This window comes from Symphalangus syndactylus, chromosome 11 (assembly GCF_028878055.3).
Source record: "Symphalangus syndactylus isolate Jambi chromosome 11, NHGRI_mSymSyn1-v2.1_pri, whole genome shotgun sequence".
In the NCBI taxonomy this organism is placed as follows: Eukaryota; Metazoa; Chordata; class Mammalia; order Primates; family Hylobatidae; genus Symphalangus; species Symphalangus syndactylus.
In genome coordinates this window covers 135371490-135391596 of record NC_072433.2, presented here as the reverse complement: position 1 = coordinate 135391596, position 20107 = coordinate 135371490, and the positions used below count along the sequence as shown (strand labels likewise).

At 57.5% G+C, this 20107-nt stretch overlaps 2 protein-coding genes across 10 annotated transcripts in view; both read right to left on the bottom strand.

Annotated features, from left to right (window-relative positions):
- Positions 1–1761: 1761 nt before the first annotated feature.
- Positions 1762–5335, bottom strand: LOC134731866 (uncharacterized). The gene is made up of 2 exons (XM_063613087.1): positions 4170–5335; positions 1762–3588 (listed from the first exon to the last, which is right to left on the bottom strand). Exon 2 carries the CDS (start codon positions 3308–3310, stop codon positions 2375–2377), a length of 936 nt encoding a protein of 311 aa, XP_063469157.1. The 5' UTR covers positions 3311–3588; positions 4170–5335; the 3' UTR covers positions 1762–2374.
- Positions 5336–5411: 76 nt separating this feature from the next.
- TCF25 (transcription factor 25) overlaps positions 5412–20107 on the bottom strand; it is a 35632-nt gene continuing 20936 nt past the window's right edge. For 4 of the 9 annotated variants that reach the window (XM_055232906.2, XM_055232907.2, XM_055232905.2 and 1 more), the window contains 11 exons: positions 19548–19647; positions 18616–18709; positions 16222–16314; positions 16001–16106; positions 13883–14042; positions 12015–12102; positions 11101–11259; positions 9935–10025; positions 8931–9010; positions 6145–6217; positions 5412–5714 (listed from right to left, as the gene is read on the bottom strand). In XM_055232906.2, coding sequence (XP_055088881.1) covers positions 5556–5714; positions 6145–6217; positions 8931–9010; positions 9935–10025; positions 11101–11259; positions 12015–12102; positions 13883–14042; positions 16001–16106; positions 16222–16314; positions 18616–18709; positions 19548–19647 — 1203 coding nt within the window. In that variant the 3' untranslated portion in view covers positions 5412–5555. Of the gene's footprint in view, positions 5715–6144; positions 6218–8930; positions 9117–9934; positions 10026–11100; positions 11260–12014; positions 12103–13882; positions 14043–16000; positions 16107–16221; positions 16315–18615; positions 18820–19547; positions 19648–20107 lie in introns of those variants that run through there. The other 5 variants (XM_063613061.1, XM_063613060.1, XM_063613062.1 and 2 more) reach the window with 3 other exon arrangements.

Below are 20107 nucleotides of genomic sequence, written 5' to 3'. Positions count from 1 at the left end.
TCACCTGAGGTCAGGAGTTCAAGACCAGCCTGGCTGACATGGAGAAACCCCGTCTCTACTAAAAATACAAAAATCAGCCAGGTGTGGTGGCGGGTGCCTGTAATCCCAACTGAGGCAGGATAATAGCTTGAACGTGGGAGGTGGAGGTTGCCGTGAGCTGAGATTGCACCATTGCACTCCAGCCTGGGCAACAACAGCAAAACTCTGTCTCAAAAAAAAAAAAAAATATTATTGCCGGGCACAGTGGGTCACCCCTGTAATCCCAGCACTTTGGAAGGCTGAGGCAGGCAGATCATTAGGTCAGGAGTTCGAGACCAGCCTGGCTAATATGGTGAAACCCTGTCTCTACTAAAAATACAAAAATTAGCCAGGTGTGGTGGCGGGAGCCTATAGTCCCAGCTACTTGGGGGGCTGAGGCAGAATTGCTTGAACCCAGGAGGCGGAGGTTGCAGTGAGCCGAGATCACACCACTGCACTCCAGCCTGGGAAACAGAAATTCAGTCTCAAATATATATATATATATATATATATATATATATATATATATATATATATTATTTTTATGTATTTATTTTGAGACACAGTTTCACTCTGTCGCCCAGGCTGGAGTGTAGTGGTGCATTCTTGGCTCACTGCAACCTCTGCCTCCTGGGTCCAAATAATACCCATGCCTCAGCCTCCCAAGTAGCTGGGACTACGGCACCCACTACCACACCTGGCTATTTTTTGTATTTTTTGTAGAGACGGGGTTTCACCATGTTGACCAGGCTGGTCTTGAACTCCTGACCTCAGGTGATCCATCCGCCTCAGCCTCCCAAAATGCTGAGATTACAGGGTTGAGCCCCCACACCCCAACTACTTTAAATTTTTTTCTTTTGAGACGAAGTCTCACTGTCACCCAGGCTGGAGTGCAGTGGCATGATCTCGGCTCACTGTAGCCTCTGCCTACCGGGTTCAAGCAATTCTCATACCTCAGCCTCCTGCGTAGCTGAGACTACAGGTGCGTGCCACCACGCCCAGCAAATTTTTGTATTTTTTTAGTAGAGACGGGGTTTCACCATGTTGGCCAGGATGGTCTTGATCTCCTGACCTCGTGATCCTCCCGCCTCAGCCTACCAAAGTGCTGGGATTACAGGCGTGGGCCACCGCACCTGGCCCTAATTTTTAAATTGAGGTACAACATACATAAAAATGCACCAATGATAAATATGCAAGTTGAGGGCTGACAAACCTGAACCAGCCACATCAAGAGCACCAGACCAACAGACACAGCCCACCCAGAATGGCCCCAGCGAGCCGCTGCCGGCCCATCTGGCCCATTACGTGAATGGTGTCCCAGTTCACTCTCTCTGGCTGAGATTCGCCCATGCCGGTGGCTGCAATCCTCTGCCTCAGACTGTGGTGTCCACAGCGTGAACAGACGACGCGGCATCTGGGTGGCTCCAGACTATCAACGATACCATCTGATGGACACAGGTGCATCTGTGGAGTGACACCCGGGGACATGGGCGGGGACCTATCTTCAGCTTTGGGAGACTTGGTCAAACCATCTTCAAATAGGCACACCTGTTTCTGGTAGCACATGCAGCCCCAGGCTGCTGAGAGGAGAGCGCGCGCCCTGCCTACACCACCACAGGACCTGGTGTCCAGCCGCAGCCACGCAGCCTCAGCCTCAGCCCAGCCTTTCGCCTCCCGTGACCTTTGCCCCCTCACGCTGTGCTTCCAGCATAAGCACAGGGGAGAGAAGGGTCCTGGGGCGTGAGGAGGAGGCCGAGCCTGACTGGGGAAGGAAGACGGCTCCACTGGTGTGAGGGCCGTGGCTGTGTCCCTGCCTCAGGAGCCCCCGAGGTCCACAGCACCTCACAGTCCCAGACCCCGCTCACCTCTGGCCATGAGCCGGTGAGCAGCCCCTGCCCCGAGCGCTGTGTCCTTGCATTTCAGGGATGTTCGTGTTTGCAGCTCCCTAATGAGGCCTTTGAGATGGACGGCGGTTAACGCCAGCCTCCACCGCTACGCCCCAGCCCGGGACTTGAAAGGTCATGAGAATTGGGCAGCCTTTTTCCTGCCAAGACGCAGCTGGAGGGCATCGGAAGTGGGGTGACCCTGCCACAGGACTCCCACTGTGGTTTCTCACTGGATGTGCCTGCCAGGGCTTCGTGGGAAGGAGATGAGGCATAGCTGAGCTGGAAAAAGTCAACTTTTTGATGCGTTATGGTCATGGGGGAGATAAATTAGCCTCGGGATGATCTGTGATTAAATGAAATCCTACAGCTAATCACATCTCAATTTTGATCTCTTCGTGCCCCTGGAAACACTGCGTGTTGAGTGGCCGGAAGACACGTGCGGCTGGCCCATCCACTCACCAGGGTCCCCCCTACAGGCAGAGGCACCGTTCCCGCAGAGCACTTTCCACCCAGGTGTTTCTGGACCAGTGACCCACGAGGAGAATGAACACAGACGCCTTCCTGCGTTTATTCAGTGTCTGGCATCCAGGGCCTGCAACACACACACCTGCACACACACAGGCATGCACACACACAAATGTGCACGCACAATGTGCACCCACATACGCACACATACAAATGTGCACCCACACAATGTGCACCCACACACATGCACACAGGCATGCACATACAAATGTGCACCCACACATGCTTGCACCCACACAAATGTGCACCCACACACGTGCGCACATACAAATGTGCACCCACACACGCGTGCACACACACAGGCACGCACATACAAATGTGCACCTACCAACACATGCACACACACAGGCACACACATACAAATGTGCACCCATACCACATGCGCACACACACAGGCACACACACACACAAATGTGCACCCACACACGCACACACAAATGTGCACCCACCCACACACACACATGCAAGCGCAGACGCATCTGCTCAATGCGTGCCCGAGGGCTGCGAGGTGAAACATCTCTGTGGCCCAGGGAGTGGCCTGTCCAGCTGAGGCCACAGACACGGAGGTGGGGGTCACCGCCGGACCAACGGTCCCACCGTGGTGGGCTCCAGTACAGCTCCCCAGGACAGCCGGACCCACGGCTGGTCTCAGCCCTTGGCTCAGGGGCCATTTCCTTTGAACCTGGGGGTGGGGGTGTGGGAGGTGGCAAGCAGGGTTTCTCGTGAGCCCCCCGTGGTGCCTGCATTGAAGACTGGGGGGTTCCGGCTCGGTGGAAACGGGCCCAGCGGGTAGCCACGCTGCCTATGAGCACCCAGGAGCCACGTGTGCCTTGGCCTCTCGCTGGGCTGAGCAGGGCAAAGGAGGAAGCAGCATCCAGCATTCCCCACACGCATGGCAGAGGCTTCCTTTGAAGGTGTCCTTCAAAGCAGTCTTTCAGATCTCACAGTCATTGGAAAAAGGCTCAGCTGCAGGTCATGACAGAAACCCCAGCACCACTGCCAAAGCGTCAGTGATCCAGCCACCTCTCTCAGCACAGCAGGCCTGGGCTCAGCCTCTGCTGCACTGTCCCTGGAACACCGGCTCATCTCTGACTCCCAACCGTAGGGCGGCTGCTGCAGCTCTAAACATCACATCCCCACTTGGGTGGACTCAAGGCATCTGGAATGGAAGAGGCAGGGGACCCAGCTCTCCTTGCTTGCCTGTCGTTTTCAGAGAAAAGACCGTGAAGACTTTAGCAGACCCCCCATCTCGATGGCTGGAGCTCACCACGGACCACCCTGGCTGTGGAGGGTGGGGACCTAGGGCAGACTGGGGTTATCCCGACCATCTTCCCTGGAGCTGAGTGCAGATCCCCCATGGAAAAAGGGTTGGGTGGGACACCGGGAGGCCCAGCCTGCACTCCCCACAGCTCCTGCTGACCACAAACATCGTTCACTCACTGCAGAGAGGAACGAGGCCGCAGCACCAACTCCCCACCCCCACGATCTCTTCCTGCAGAGCGTGGGGCTGTCACAGCTGGGACCTCAGGGCACCGCTCCTAGAAACGGCCAGCACAGGGCCAGGGCTGCACCCTCAGGCCCGCGTCTGAGGTGGGCACACGTGGCTCAGCCCTCAGGCTGACTCTTGTCATGGACAGTGGGCCCTCTCATCCTGGGGAGGGTCCTGCGCCCTAAGCTCCCGCCCAGGAAATGCTGAGCAGAGTAAGGAGACACCAGGAACTGCCAAAAGGATGAACTCACAGGCCTCGGCGAGCCCCAGGTTAGATGATTACACAGTGATGGGCTTTCTGGGAGGTGGGTCCACGGACCAGTACCTAGCTGGGGCTGGAACGTGTTTCCTGCCACACTGGCTGCCCTAGAGCCTTGGGCAGCCCCTCCTGCCTGCTGCCTCCTAAGGGTAAAAGATTAGGGCGGTGAGGGGTGCCAGGGGACAGGACCCCTGCTGCAGCCCTAACACCTTGGTGTTCTTGATCCTTCCAGAACCACGCTGGCTTCTGATGCTGTCTGGCTGCAGCCTCCGCCCCTCCTGCAGCTGCAGCACCGTGGGACCGTGCGATGCACAGATTCTGTGCACCATCAGTCAACTGTGCCAGGACCTGCACAGCTAAGCCCTCCCCGCAGACTGGGATCTTGGTCCGAGTGGCCCATTCACCCTCAGACCGACTGTAGCCTCATCTTTGCTACATGCGCCCTCAGAGCTTCCCTGGGCACTTTTCTCTGCAAAACTTGCTTCTGGGGCTTCGTCTTCAATTCTGGGCACTGCCCTCAAGTTCGCTAATAAAATTATTTTGGCCGAGCCAGGCGTGGCGGCTCACGGCTGTGACCCCAGCACTGTGGGAGGCCAAGGCGGGCAGATCACAAGGGCAAGAGAGGGAGACCATCCTGGCCAACATGGTGGAACCCCGTCTCTACTAAAAATACAAAAAAATTAGCCGGGCGTGGTGGCGGGTGCCTGTAGCCCCAGCTACTCGGGAGGCTGAGGCAGGAGAATGGCGTGAATCCAGGAGGTGGAGGTTGCACTGAGCTGAGATTGTGCCACACTGCACTCCAGCCTGCTGACAGAGTGACACTCTGTCTCAAAAAAAAAAAAAAAAAGAAAATTATTTTGTCAGATTCAACAGATGGCAGCGCCCAGCCATAGGACCCCAACATACCCACCCCACTTGCTTGGAGGAACAAGACTGAAGGCCGGCTGTGTCTGCTCCAGCCCTGCCCTGAGACCCTCTACCAACAAGGCGAACTCCAGAGCAAGCTCAAGGAGGACGTGCACCCAGGGCCTTGGCATTCAGCAGGGACCTGCACTGAAGACCCCGTCGGGCCCCTTCTCAACCCATGCCCAGATTCTGGGGGCACGGGAAGCATGTGGTCTGAGCCCCACCTCACCCACAGGCAACTAGGAGGAGAATGGACTGAGCGTGATTCGAATCCGAGGGCACGGGACGGCGCTCAGTGCCTGGGAAAGGAGAACGTGCGGACAGCAGAGCGTGACCCATTTACATTTATAGGAGAAACAGTGGACCAGGTAGCGACCCAGTCAGCATCCCTACTTCAGGCAACTGGCCGATTCCGACCAGCACAGAAATCAGGAACATCATCATACGGCTTTTCGGTCACCTCTGTGGACGCTCAGTCCCACTCCCCCTCCCCGTCAGCGTCGTCCTCGTGCGGCGCCTCCAGGTCGTTGAGGTGGAAGTTGGCCATCATGTCGCGTACAGCCAGCATCAGCCTGTTCAGGCCCTGGTTGCGGTTCAGACCCCCAGCCACTCCTTCCTCGGGCCTCTCCCCCTGCAGATTTGGGACACGCCTGAGCAGGGGGCTGTATGTGCTGGGACTAGGGGCCCAGGGCCCAAGCAGGAAGGCACTGTGGAGCCTGAGGTGGCCCTTGCCCCAGCACCAGGCCCTGAACCCTCCCCAGGTCCCTATGAGGAGAGGAAGCTCTCAAAACCAAATGTTGCGTCTAGACCAAGCCAGGCACAGAGAGTGGGATCAAGCCGGGCTGACTCACGGCCCTGCATCTGCTACCATCTGGGCAGGCCCCAATTTCCCCGGCAGAACGGGCACCCCGCTGGCACAATGCAGCCTTGGTCCTCCCCTGCTCCCTGTGCCGCCTGGCACAGTCCTGGTTCAAGGAGGGCTCGACATTCGCACGGAATGGATATGGAATGGATATGCCCGCACCCACTGGGAAGCAGGGGCTGGGACGAGCTCCACCTACCTCCATGGTATAGTTTGGCAACAGTGACCGGAAGAAGAGCGCAATTGTGTTTCCATGGCTGATGGGACTTAGCCTGAAAGAGAAAGTCAAGAAAAGTCGGAAATGACACCGAACTGAGACTTGTGGGACCCAACCCAGCTCCCGGGGCTGCCTGCCAGCTGCCTCCCTCGCAGGGACACGGAGGGGCCGCCACGGGGCAGAGCAGCAGCAGCTAAGCACATGCCCTGGATTCCCTGGGGGGACCGTGAGGCTTCCTCATCAGCTCAGGGTGGGGTGTGGACAGCGGGAACAGGATGAGGGAGACCAACTCGGCTGAGGCAGGCATGGGGTCCGGAGCAAGGCTCCCACAGCCATCATCAGCCACTGCACAACTGCCTTGCTTTTCAGAAAAGCTGCAGTTTCAATGTCTCCTTCAGCACCGAAGATTTGAGAGCACACACTCCTTATGCGAAGGCAGAAGATTCCAGGGCCTGTGTTAAGCGGAGACTCACACGGTGCAAAGGGCTACCGCAGCCCAGCTCTACAGGACGCCGAGCGGCCCAGGCCCAACGAGCTCTAGGGAGGGCGAAAGCCTGGGGTCCACAGCGGAGGGAGGCAGCAAAGAACTGCGATTCCTCAAAGCTACGACACCCTACCGGCAGGAAGAATCACGATGGCCACCGTGTGGGTGACGGGGCCTGAGTAAGGCAAGTACTTTCGAGCCCAGAGGAAAGGTAACAAGCCTCTCAATGACCCAGATTCTGAAAGCCAGACACACTGGCAACCTGGGAGTCGGCCCTCTTGCCCCACAGCCCTGCTCTCCCGGCCTGGCCATGGGGCTTTTGTTTTCCCAACGTGCTGTGTGCTCTGTGGAACACGAGGACGCTCTCTCCCCTGAGCCTGGTGAGGGCACATTCATCCTCTCCAACTCAGCACAGCCACTATCCTTCCTCTGCGTCTCAGCACAGCCACCCCTTCTTCCTCCAAACACCTTACTGGAGTTTTTTTTTTATTTTTGAGATGGAGTCACTCTGTCACCCAGGCTGGAGTGCAGTGGCGTGATCTCGGCTCACTGCAACCTCCTCCTTCCGGGTTCAAGTGATTCTCCTGCCTCAGCCTCCTGAGTAGCTGAGATTACAGGCACAACCCACCACGCCCAGCTAATCTTTTTTTTTCTGAGACAGAGTCTTGCTCTGTCGCCGGGCTGGAGTGCAGTGGCACGATCTCCACTCACTGCAACCTCTGCCTCCTGGGTTCAAACAATTTTCCTGCCTCAGCCTCCCAAGTAGCTGGGACTACAGGTGTGCGCCACCACACTCAGCTAATTTTTTTGTATTTTAGTAGAGACGGGTTTTCAGCACGTTGGCCAGGCTGGTCTCGATCTCTTGACCTTGTGATTTGCCCACCTTGGCCTCTCAAACTGCTGGAATTACAGGCGTGAGTCACCACGCCCAGACGGCTAAGTTTTGTATTTTTAGTTGAGACAGGGTTTCGCCATGTTGGCCAGGCTGGTGCAGTTTTGATTTTATATTTATTTCTGGATTCTAAAATTAATGTGTTTTACCCACTGCACTGCACATCTGCTTCCACTGTGTCACCCGCACCTGCCACAGAGGCTGACACGCAAGCCCTTGTACATTCGATGGAGATGGGAAAGAACATGGCCTGCAAACGCAGAGCTGTGACCCCCAAATAACATGTTCCTCTCCTCCTCTCCCTTCCTGTGAGGGGAAAGACCCACTTAACCCTGCACCCCATCTCTCAGCATCTGGGTCTGAAGGAGGCCGCCAGTCCCTGTGAGCCCCAAAGCCCTGACCTCAGAGCTGCAGGAGAGAGCTGCGAGCTGGGAGCTGGGAGCTGCGAGGTGGGAGCTGGGAGGTGGCAGCTGGGAGCTGCGAGGTGGGAACTGGGAGCTGGGAGGTAGGAGGTAGGAGCTGGGAGCTGCAAGGTGGGAGCTGGGAGCTGGGAGGTGGGAGGTGGGAGGTGGGAACTGGGAGGTGGGAGCTGGGAGCTGGGAGGTGGGAACTGGGAGGTGGGACCTGGGAGCTGGGAGGTGGGAGCTGCGAGGTGGGAGCTGGGAGATGGGAACTGGGAGGTGGGAGGTGGGAACTGGGAGCTGGGAGGTGGGAACTGGGAGCTGGGAGGTGGGAGCTGGGAGGTGGGAACTGGGAGCTGGGAGGTGAGAGCTGGGACGTGACAGCTGGGAGCTGGGAGCTGGGAGGTGGGAGGTGGGAGCTGGGAGGTGGGAGGTGGGAGCTGGGAGCTGCGAGGTGGGAGCTGGGAGCTGCGAGGTGGGAGCTGGGAGCTGGGAGGTGGGAACTGGGAATTGGGAGCTAAGAGGTGGGAGGTGGGAGCTGGGAGGTGGGAACTGGGAGCTGGGAGGTGGGAGCTGGGAGCTGGGAGGTGGGAGCTGGGAGGTGGGAGCTGGGAATTGGGAGCTGGGAGGTGGGAGCTGGAAGGTGGGAACTGGGAGCTGGGAGGTGGGGGCTGGGAGGTGGGAGCTGGGAGGTGGGAGCTGGGAGTTGCGAGGTGGGAGCTGGGAGCTGGGAGGTGGGAGGTGGGAGGTGGGAGGTGGGAGCTGGGAGGTGGGAGGGGGGAGCTAGGAAGTGGGAGCTGGGAGCTGGGAGGTGGGAGCTGGGAGCTGGGAGGTGGGAACTGGGAGGTGGGAGCTGGGAGGTGAGAACTGGGAGGAGGGGAGGAGGGAGGTGGGAGCTGGGAGGTGGGAACTGGGAGGTGGGAGGCGGGAGCTGGGAGGTGGGAGGAGGGAGGTGGGAGCTGGGAGGTGGGAACTGGAAGGAGGGAGGTACCTCTCTGGCCTGACGTAGGAGTAGATTGTGTCCGAAGGAGGCAGAGGGTCAAACCCCATCACAGACTGTGTGGTCACGTCCTTCAGAAAGGGACATAAAACGAAGATGCTACGGATGCTGCCAGGGGGCCTCTGCCTCTCCCAGCAGAGTCCTTCAGTCGACTCCAGCGTGGACTGGATGCATCTGCTGAGAGATAGCCACAGAGTCTGACAGAAACGGCTGTGCTTTTTGTACCAACGAGCTTTGGGTGAGGGTGGGACGGTCCTTCTGCCACCAGGACACTCACAGGAGTCAAGGTGAACCTGCGCAGCGTCTGCCCTGCACACCAGAGTGTGTGGTGGGGAAGGAAGGGGGTCATGTGACGCTCACGCCTGCCAACGTCTTCACGTGTCAGAAGCTCCCACTTCAGCGAATGCAGGCTACAAGGACCCTGAGCTGCCCTCGGGTTGCACAGTGCCACGTGCTGCCACTCTACTGAGGAGAGTCAGCAGCTCACAGCCCCAAAGCCAGCCATGCTGGTCATAAGGGCCCGCAGAGCAGCTGAAGTTAAACCAGGAGGCACTAAGCTGTCCCCAGCGGATGGCCAATGGTCCTGCGACCCACTGACTTGCTGGTTTCCTCACTGGTTCTATCTTATCCCTTAACAACAGTATAAAATCCTTAGGTTTTGGGATAGAAACAGCACCTCCAGCACAGGAGGCGTCAGAGCAGGACCACACCCCGTGACTACAGAGAATCCCCAGCAGCTGCACCACGCGCTCACAAGACCACGGATGGAGCAGCTCACCACGGTGCCTACTCAGCTTGTGCTCTGAGCCCCAAAGGATTTCCCTCTCAAAACAAGCATCCGGACCCTGGCTGCCAGGAAAGGAGGAGCCTTCTGCACTAGCCCCTGCCCCTGCCGTGGCAGGGCTGGGCTGCTGAGGGAGCCTGCACCACACACGCCTGCACGTGGACTGCCCGGAGCAGAAGGGACGTGCATGTGACCGGCGTTTCTCCCTTACCGGGGGCAGCGCAGCAACGGCATCCTTGATCTCAGAGAGGATCACATGGCGGTGGATATTCCTGGGTGCACGCTGGTACAGCACCTTCCGCCTAAGGCCGGGGAGAAACAAGGCACAGTAGATAAAGCACAGCAAATGAAACGGTAACCGCCATGGCACCGCGGCCCCCACCCCCACCAGCACGAGGCATCTCGCTGCCATCTCTGGTGGCTCTGAAAACTGTACACTTTACTCTCCAGCAGAGGCAGCATGGCTGGACCCTGGCCTGAGGCAGGGGAGCCTCTGGGGGCCAATCCCAGCCACATGGCCTGTGACTCAGCCTCTTCATCCGAAGAACAAGAACGACGGGAGCCGTGGCCAGTGGCTTCTTCTGGGAATTCACTGAGTTCATCTACATGAAGGGACACCTGGGTGTGTCACCACCGTCACTGCTACGGCTACGCACAGGCACTCGTCCCCACTGGAAATCACTCTCGGTCAGCAGTACAGGGAACAAAATGCTCCTGTCCATGAGAAATGTCTAGTCCAGTGGGGACAGCGGACACGCAGACAGGGCCCATGACTGCCAGCGGCTGGGGTACCAGCACCTCTTGGGCGCCCCCGGGCACAGCCTCACGTCCGCGCACACAGACTTCACCGTGGAGATGCACATGGGCACCACTCCCACGCCGCCGCGCAGAGCCACGGTGCCGACGCACAGAACGAGCACAGGACCAAGGGCACAGGCAAACGAGACAAGAACAGCAAGGGGCTGCCTGTCAGATGCAGCGTATCAGGGCATGAGCCTCCGGAGTGTTCACACGCAGGACAGGAGACTGTCTCATCTCCGCCAGGAGATTTCTTTACTCCCCAGATGCTGCTGTGAGAGACTCGTCATCATCTCAGCTCATGTGGAAACACCGCAAGACCAGAAGCCACCACTCCAGCCCGAGGCACCTGGGAAAAGCAGCTGGGGACCCTGTGCTGATGACCACAGCTGCCTCCCAGGAAGCCTCTGGGACAGGCCAGGGACTGTGCGCTGTCTTGTAGGTTCCACACAGGCCCCACAGCAACGGAGGCCAAGCTGCTGACAGCCCTTCTCACCTCCCGAATGCGAGGCCCCAGTGTCTGGGATGAGGGTCCCTGAGGAGGGGGCGTGGCAGGACTTGTATCAACCCCTAGCTCACCGGTTCTCACAGGCTTCCACGGCTGGGTCCCCGGCGTCCACTGCCTGCAGAACCTCGTGGACGTTCTCCTCCAGCCAGCTCATGGTGGCTGGCTCCTTCCACAGGAAGTGTGACCTCCCGAGGTACAGGCTCACCAGCTGGCTCAGGGCAGGGGGCTGGCTAGGGGAGAGCAAGGGCTGTGAGCAGAACCCCTCTTCAGGCCAGGGCCTGCCTCGAGGCTAGCACAGCCCCAGGGATGGGCAGACAGGGGGTCCAGGGAGTGCCCTGTGGCCTGGAGTGAAAGGAGGCCCCTGGGCTGCTGGCCTGAGGGCGGGGGCTGGGGCACACAGGTATATGCCGTGAGCCTGTTGGGCACTGTTTATTTTCTTTAGGAAGCAGGACTGACGTCACAGAAATGTGAAAATGCACCCAGGGCAGGGCCATTTGTGTGCACACAGGGTGAGCACTAGAGGCTACACTGGCTCCCGAGGGCCAAGGGAGGACCCCGTGGCGTGCACTTTCTCCTGTGTTTGCTCCCTCTTTATTTTGTTTTTTGAGACAGGGTCTCACCGTCACACAGGCTGGAGCGCAGGGGCACAAACACAGCTCACTGCAGCTTTGACCTCCCAGGCACAAGCCAACCTCCCACCTTGGCCTCCCAAAAAGCTGAGATTACAGGCATGAGCCGCCGCGCCTGGCAGCCTCTTCATATGAGACTCGGTGTTAAGCTGGAGGCTGCTCACCTGTCCCACCTGGGCTTTTCCACAGATGGGGGCTCCAGAGCCCTCCCATGTCAAATGACAGTCCCCAAGGCCACCACAGCCCCTCCTGCTGCTGGGAGCAGGTCCCTCACGGCCTCTCAGGATGAGTGAAAACGGCCCCCACGCTCTGAACCCACAGGCACCCACAGACGGGCACCGCCAGCCACTCTTTACCTTATCTCAGCGTTGGGTCCAAAGAAGCGGTGACTGGAAACGGTGGCGTCGGGCCGCACGCTGCAGGACTCAAGCAGGGGCAGGAGGACTGCAGGGGAAGCGGAGGCTCTGTGGGGGCCCTCAGCACACACCCCAGCCACTCCCAGCCCCCGAGGTGGTAAGGGACACAGCGAGGTCCTTGTCACAGACACAGCTCTCCCACGGTGGACAGTCTGCAGGGCCAGCGGCTTGCTTCCGGGTGGCATTCTGAGCTGCTGCTGCTGGCGTGCCCAGGGCCTGAGGCTGGGGGTCTCCCTCATACCAACCCCAAGGAGCCTCCCAGGGCCCATCTGCATCCAAGGGAGACTCACCCACCACCCTCCACACACACGGGGTTGGGTTTTTTTTTTTTTTGAGACAGGGTCTCACTCTGTCGCTCAGGCTGGAGTGCATTGGTGCAATCTCAGCTCACTGCAACCTCCAACTCCCAGGCTCAAGCGATTCTCCTGCCTCAGCCTCCCGAGTAGCTGGGATTACAGGCACACACCACCACACCCAGTCAATTTTTGTATTTTTGGTAGAGAAAGGGTTTCACCGTGTTGACGAGGCTGGTCTCGAACTCCTGACCTCAGGTGATCCACCTGCCTCAGCCTCCCAAAGTGCTGGGATTACAGGCGTAAGCCACCGTGCCTGGCTGGTTGGATGTTTTAATCACAAAGACTGGACCCCATGGCAGGCTGGTGGGAGCAGAGGCCACCTGTGCCCAGTGGAAGAGCCAGCACTGCAGGTTGAGGTCAGAGGCTGCCATGTGGGGGAATGGTCCCCGAGGTTAGAGCCTGCTCCACCCCCACGCCTGCAGTGATCTCCAGTGCTCTGGGATAAGTGGCAGCGGCTTCTTGGCAGCCCGCCTGCCTTCCAGGGAGATGCTGAAGCTACAGCGTGTGAGAGAGCAGCAGAGCTCTGCCACAAAGGACAGGGCCTCCCAGCCCTGTTCCCAGACACGGCTGCACCGGTGGAGCATATGGCCAGCTGCATGCAGCCCCAGAGGGGAACAGAGATGCTTCTTAGACACAGGAGACGAAGCTTTTGGGATCAGCGAGCAGACTGAGGCCTGGCCAGGCCCCTCTCGGGGGCACATTTCTGCCTGTGCTAGAAGATGCCCAACCCCATGCCATGGGCCTCCCTCGGGGCCCAGACAGAGCCCTAGAAACCCACAGAACCGCAGAAAGGATGCTGCTTCCAGGACGTTCTAATAGGAGATGAGTGGTCACAAAGTGTGTGTGTACTAGCTGCATGCAAATAACCCTCACCCCTCACAGCCCCTCAGAGGAGACCTGTCTTAAAGAGGCACTTCACACATGCTGTCAGGCAGGGTCAGCCCCCAAGGTCTGACCAGGTGGCAGCCTCACTGTGCCCACCACATGTGTGTGGATCAAAGCTACCCAGATGCAGTCAGGGCTCAGCGCTGTGCAGGCTGAGTCTGTCTGGGCGGCACAGGCCTCCGTTCTGCATCCCAGTATGGTACAGAGCACGACCCTCTCGGCCACACCTCGGCACTGCCGAGACCTTCCCCTGCTTTGCTCTCCTCCCCAGCACTGGTAAAATCCAGTGCCCTGCACCTCCCAGCCAGTTCTGTCTCTGTCTCTAGAACACAGGGCCCACAGGGGTCGGGATGCCTGCCACCTCCTCGTGCGTGGTGTGGCACGCAGCGGGTTCCGAGATGAGCTGACCATCTTTCAGGTTTGGTAGGGCAGGTTTGCAGGCCCTACCAGAGAATGCATGTTTCTGTAGGTGTGGGGAAGGACTGGGACCTGGCCTCCACCACCAGGAAGAGCAGCCCCCATGGCTGGCAGGACACACCCCTACCCCAGGCGAGACGCAGCACTCACCTCCAGGGAACATGGTGAGGGCCTGCTGTATCAGGAGAGAGGCCTTCTCCCTGGCAGAGCTCCGCTCATGCTCAGGGAGGTCTGTCTGCTGGCTCAGCAGGAAATACGCCAGTGGAACGGAGAAGGCAAAATTTGGGAGCTGGGACAGGTTCCGATGAGCCTACAAGGGACGAAGAAACAGAGTGTGGAGCCTACGTCATAAAGACAACATATGTGAGTTTGCAGACGCTCTGACGCCACCCGTGAGCCCTGCCGCGAGCAGGTGTATTCCAGTGACGCTCTGACGCCACCCGTGAGCCCTGCCGCGAGCAGGTGTATTCCAGTGACGCTCTGACGCCACCCGTCAGCCCTGCCGCGAGCAGGTGTATTCCAGTGACGCTCTGACGCCACCCGTGAGCCCTGCCGCGAGCAGGTGTATTCCAGTGACGCTCTGACGCCACCCGTCAGCCCTGCCGCAAGCAGGTGTATTCCAGTGACGCTCTGACGCCACCCGTCAGCCCTGCCGAGAGCAGGTGTATTCCAGTGACGCTCTGACGCCAACCGTGAGCCCTGCCGCGAGCAGGTATATTCTGCAGGCAATGCAAGGGCCTCTTCCTAACTCAGCATAAAGATAACTTAAAACATCCACCTGGGGGCTTTCCACGTGCAGAAGAGACAGAGAACGTGGGGGGGCCTGAGGCGTAGACTGAGCCGGAGTGAGGAGGCTGTGCGGAGTGAGGGTCCCACCTGCTGCACGGGGTCCTCTTTGAAGCTGAGCAGCTGGCGCTCCCCATGTGGAAAGTTTACAAAGACGAGAGCAGCCCACCACCGCGCGAGTTTCTCTTGCCTTTCTCAGCTTGTGTCACACATTGTAGACATGTGACTCTACATTTTCTTCTATCAAAATGGGATCACACTCTCACAGCTCTGTGACCTTAAGCACCATCATCAACAATCTTATGCAGCCCCATTTTGGGGGACTCCCTGAGGTTTCCCTGCACAGTCGTTTTTGTAAGCTCCAGGAGTTTCTATAAACCACATTCCTGGGGGTGACACTTCCTGGCCAACTATGCCAAATGCTTACAAATTCAAAATAATTTACCCACTTTCATTATCCATGAACATGTGCTATGAAAAAAATTCAACACAGAAACACAAAGTCAAGAGCTGTCGCCGCCTTCTCCCCAGCCCCAGGCCCCGATGGAGGTTAGCATTACAGAGCCCCACGTGTCCTTCCAGAGAAGCACTACCGCAGAGGAACCTAATGGGAGCCCAGGTGTCAATTTAAATTTTCTAGGAGCTGCATTAAGAGAAAACAGCTGAGATTAACTTTAATGCATTATGTCTAACCCAATACACCAAAATTATCTTTCCAACACCTGTCTGTGTAAGAGTCTCTCCTGCTATACTCACTCTCTTCCCATGGAACAGAACGGATGTGCTGGGGGTCCCTGTGTCAGCCCCACGCAACCAACCCTCCTTCTACCTCCCGGCTGCATCTTCCTGAACTGCCCATGAGGAGCTTGGGAGTTCTCGGTTTTTCTTTCTTTTTTTTTTTTTTTTTTTTCTTGAGACGGAGTCTCGCTCTGTCGCCGAGGCTGGAGTGCAGTGGCGCAATCTCGGCTCACTGCAAGCTCCGCCTCCCGGGTTCACGCCATTCTCCTACCTCAGCCTCTCCGAGTAGCTGGGACTACAGGCGCCCGCCACCACGCCCGGCTAATTTTTTGTATTTTTAGTAGAGACGAGGTTTCACCGTGGTCTCAATCTCCCGACCTGGTGATCCGCCCGCCTCGGCCTCCCAAAGTGCTGGGATTACAAGCGTGAGCCACCGCGCCCGGCCAGGGAGTTCTCGATTTTTCATCATTACCAGCATCACGGTCCTTGCAGGCACACGTGTGCATGTGTACACATGTATGAGGATTCTGACATTAAGGCTGCTGTACTGTCCCTAAGAAAACCAGATTCCACTCCGTAGAGGCGGCAAGGGAGACAAACAAGGCAGGAGGACGTGGTTCTGCCCTCGGACGATTACCATTTCATCCCCAGACTGTCCCCTGAGCACACAGATACCGAACCAAGAAAACGGGAGGAGAAGCAGGTGTCCGTCCCTCCACAGGGCGTCACCAGGCTCGTACCCACCTCCCACTCCTGGAAGAGGCGGATCAGGTACTCGTAGTTCCGGGCCCGCAAGGCCAGGTGGTCGATGAGCAGCAGCATGCAGAGGGGGTCCTCATCCGGCTCGAGACTTCCGGAGGCAGCGCAGAGGGCAGAGCAAAGGGGAACAGGGGCATCGTAAGGCTGAGAGTGGGCCTGCAGCCAGGACAGGGAGCGTGGGCGGGCTTGGCCCTGAGCACACTCACCTCAGGATGAGCTTGCAGTACTCCAGCGCTGTGCGCGGGCAGCCTCGCTTCTCCAGGAAGCTCATCTGCTTGTAGAGGGCCAGGTAGAAGCTCCTAGATCCAAAATAGTTCCACATGAATTACAGCGACACAAAAGAGAATGCCCTTTGCTCAGCGCCCAGGTCAGCACCCGCTCCACCCCACCCCTCTGCTCAGCACTGCGATCACCACCCGCTCCACCCCCATTCTGCTCTCTGGGTTCTGCTGGCATTTCCTACATGCCTGGCACACAGGAATTCATGTCTGGAGAGGAGGTGTGCGCTCTCCTTGTCCTTTAAAGAGTTATACACGAATTTGCATACTGAAAATCAAACTTCTTTGAAATTTTTTTTTTTTTTTTGAGACAGCCTCGCTTTGTCGCCCAGGCTTGAGTGCAGTGGCGCAATCTCGGCTCACTGCAAGCTCCGCCTCCCGGGTTCACACCATTCTCCTGCCTCAGCCTCCCGAGTAGCTGGGACTACAGGCGTCCGCCACCACGCCCGGCTAATTTCTTGTATTTTTAGTAGAGACGGGGTTTCACCGTGTTAGCCAGGATGGTCTCGATGATCTGACCTCGTGATCCGCCCGCCTCAGCCTCCCAGAGTGCTGGGATCACAGGCGTGAGCCACCATGCCCCGCTGAAATCTTTATCTTGTTTTTTTATTATTTATCATTTACGGGAAGAGAGTTAAAATCTCTTGTTACAATTATGATCTTAATTTACCCTCCAATCTCAACAGTGGCTAACAGCACTCAGGCTGGATACATGGAGCCCTGTGACTTTCCAATGCTGGTGGGCTGCTACTTCCATCAACAGCCCACTGTCTCTTTCGTGTCTGGAAATATTAATATTTTATTATCTACTTCAAAGAACTAAGAATTTCATTGGAAGAGACAAAACTAACAGACAAAACCAGTGGAGGAAATTCCGACCCAGCACACAGTGCAGACAATCAGTGCAGAACAGGTCAGCGGACCTTGGCTAGCCAGGAGGGCCAAGGGGGTAGGAGCAGATCCCACACTGGAGACAACCCAGGGCGGCCAGAGAAACAGGCGCCGCACACAGGAGGGCAGGACAGCGGACACAGGAGGGCAGGACAGCAGGCAGAAGCAGGTCTGCTCCACAAAGGGCCCACAGGACAGGCTGCGGGAAGGCCTGGTGGAAGCCAGTCCAGGTCTGACCACAGAGGCCTGATGCCAGAGGGATGGCTTCAGGGGCAGAAGTATCAGAAAGAAGAGAGTCCCGCACATGCGGCCGCTCAGCACAGGGGAGCGAGGGTCAGGCTGACTCTGAGCTCCTCAATGATTTAAGGTCAGACCTGCAAAGCCTTCCAAAGCTTCTAAACTTGCCAGGGATGGGTTTTCTCAGCCAGACATCGCAGAGCCCACTATGGAGATGTGGTGTGTCAGGCTCACTTCTTCTTCTTCTTCTTTTTTTTTTTTTTTGAGAGACAAGGTCTCACTCTGTCGCCCAGGCTGGAGTGCACTGGCACCATCTCGTCTCACTGCAGCCTCGACCTCCTGGGCTCGCTTGATACACTCGCCTCAACCTCCCAAGTAGCTGGGACCACAGGCACGCGCCACCAGGCCTAGCTAGTTTTTAAAATGTTCTGTAGTGGCCGGGCGCAGTGGCTCACGCCTGTAATCCCAGCATTTTGGGAGGCCAAGGCGGGTGGATCACGAGGTCAGGAGATCTGGACCATCCTGGCTAACATGGTGAAACCCCGTCTCTACTAAAAAATACAAAAAATTAGCCAGGCCCGGTGGCACGTGCCTATAGTACCAGCTACTTGGGAGGCTGAGGCAGAAGAATTGACTGAACCCAGGAGGTGGAGCTTGCAGTGAGCCGAGATCGCGCCACTGCACTCCAGCCTGGGCGACAGAGCGATGCTGTCTCAAAAGAAAAAAAAAAAGTTCTTTTGAGGCTGCATCTTGCCACGGTGCTCAGACTGGTCTCGACACCTGGGCTCAAGCAACCCTCCCACCTCGGCCTCCCAAAGTGCTGGGATTACAGGCAGGAACCACTGTGCCCAGCCAGGCTCACTTCTAACACAAACATTTATTTTTATTTTTATTTTTTAAGAGATGGGGTCTCACTGTGGTGTCCAGGCTGGACTTGAACTCCTGGGCTCAGCAGACCTCCCACTCTGACCTCCAGAGTAGCGTCAGGCATGTCCACAGACAAATGTAAACCTGGGCTGAGACAATCCAATCCCTCTATCCTTGAGCCCAGAGAGCGGAAGGTGGGTCACTCTAGACCTGTGGGCCCTGGTCCACCCTGGAGGACAAACATGAGGTGCCCGCTGCACCTCCCCCAGCCTCACTCGCAGGAGAAGGGAGGGGGAGCTGCGTCACCTCCAGGGCGGCTGCACTCACCTGTTCTCGGGTCTGCGGTAATCCAGCCGGCAGGCCCCGCTGGTGAGACTGAACAGGGGGTGGAACGCACATTCCATGCTGTACAGCGCTCTCTCTGCGGGCACAGGGACGCCAGAGGAGGGTGTCACGGCCACGGCCCCTCCTCTGATGATGGTCAACAAGGAAAGGTCTGGACGGACGGCCACGAAACTAGAGTCCCGGACACTAGAGGGCAGACATGACCCTGGGCACCCTAGATGCCACGCTGCATTTATTTCAACCACAGAACTTGTGAGCTTGACACGGAAACACCTTCAACACCACGAGGCACAACTGCTGCCACGTCCTGACAGAACCAGGAGTCCACGTGTGCAGCACAGACGTGTCCACCTAAGACTGCTGGTGCACGCTCACATCAGCACTATTATTTACAACAGCCCACACGGCCGTCAACTAATGACGGATACACAGAATGTGGTCCGTCCACACAGTGGAGTACTACTAAGCCATAAAAACGAACAACGTTCTGATCCATGCTACAGTGAGGATGAACCTTGAAAACTTCATTGTAAATAAAAGCCAGAGGGCCGGGCACGGTGGCTCACGCCTGTAATCCCAGCACTTTGGGAGGTCGAGGTGGGTGGATCACAAGGTCAGGAGATGGAGACCATCCTGGCCAACACGGTGAAACCCCGTCTCTACTAAAAATACAAAAAATTAGCCAGGTGTGGTGGTGGGCGCCTGTAGTCCCAGCTACTCGGGAGGCTGTGGCATATACTAAACACCAACAAACAAAAACTTTAAATGGGTAAGTTTTGTGCTATGTAGGTTGGATCTCAATAAAGCTGTCATGGATATGCTGGCAACCCCCGTCATCTGACACCATCGCATCTGTCTTGATGGCTTGAGGTGCTCCCACAGCTGAGGGGAATGGGGTGGGGGCTCTGCCTTACCTACGAGGTCTCGAGCCATCTCCTGATCCTCTTGAAAGCGGCAGGCATCGCTGAGCTGCAGGAGCGAGTCGACGTGGTAAGGGCTTGTCTGGAGCAGAACCTACGAGAAGGGAGGACAGCCCTGGAGGAAAGGCACACGCAGCCCTCGGGGACAGACACTCAGCAAGGCCCCAGCTCCCAGGCATGCCTTTCTATCAGACATTTAAAACCAGGGGAGGCTGCCGCAGTGGCTCACGCCTGTAATCCCAGCACTTTGGGAGGCTGAGGCAGGAGGATCACTTGAGATCAGGAGTTCGAGACCAGCCTGGCCAACGTGGCAAAACCTGGTCTCTAATAAAAATACAAAAATTAGCTGGGTGTGGTGCCGTGTGCCTGTAATCCCAGTTACTCGGAAGGCAGAGGCAGGAGAATCGCCTGAAGCTGGGCCGAGACTGCGCCAATCCACTCTAGCTTAGGTGAGAGGGTGAGATTCCGACTCCAAAAACAAAAACAAAAGCGGGGTAATTACCAGGGTCGACACTCACAACGTCCCCCCAACTCAAAATAGGCTAGTTATTATT

Bases quoted from the DNA above. Each gene is read 5' to 3' on its own strand.
- LOC134731866 (XM_063613087.1), bottom strand. From the start codon at position 3,310: ATGCTGGATGCTGCTTCCTCCTTTGCCCTGCTCAGCCCAGCGAGAGGC.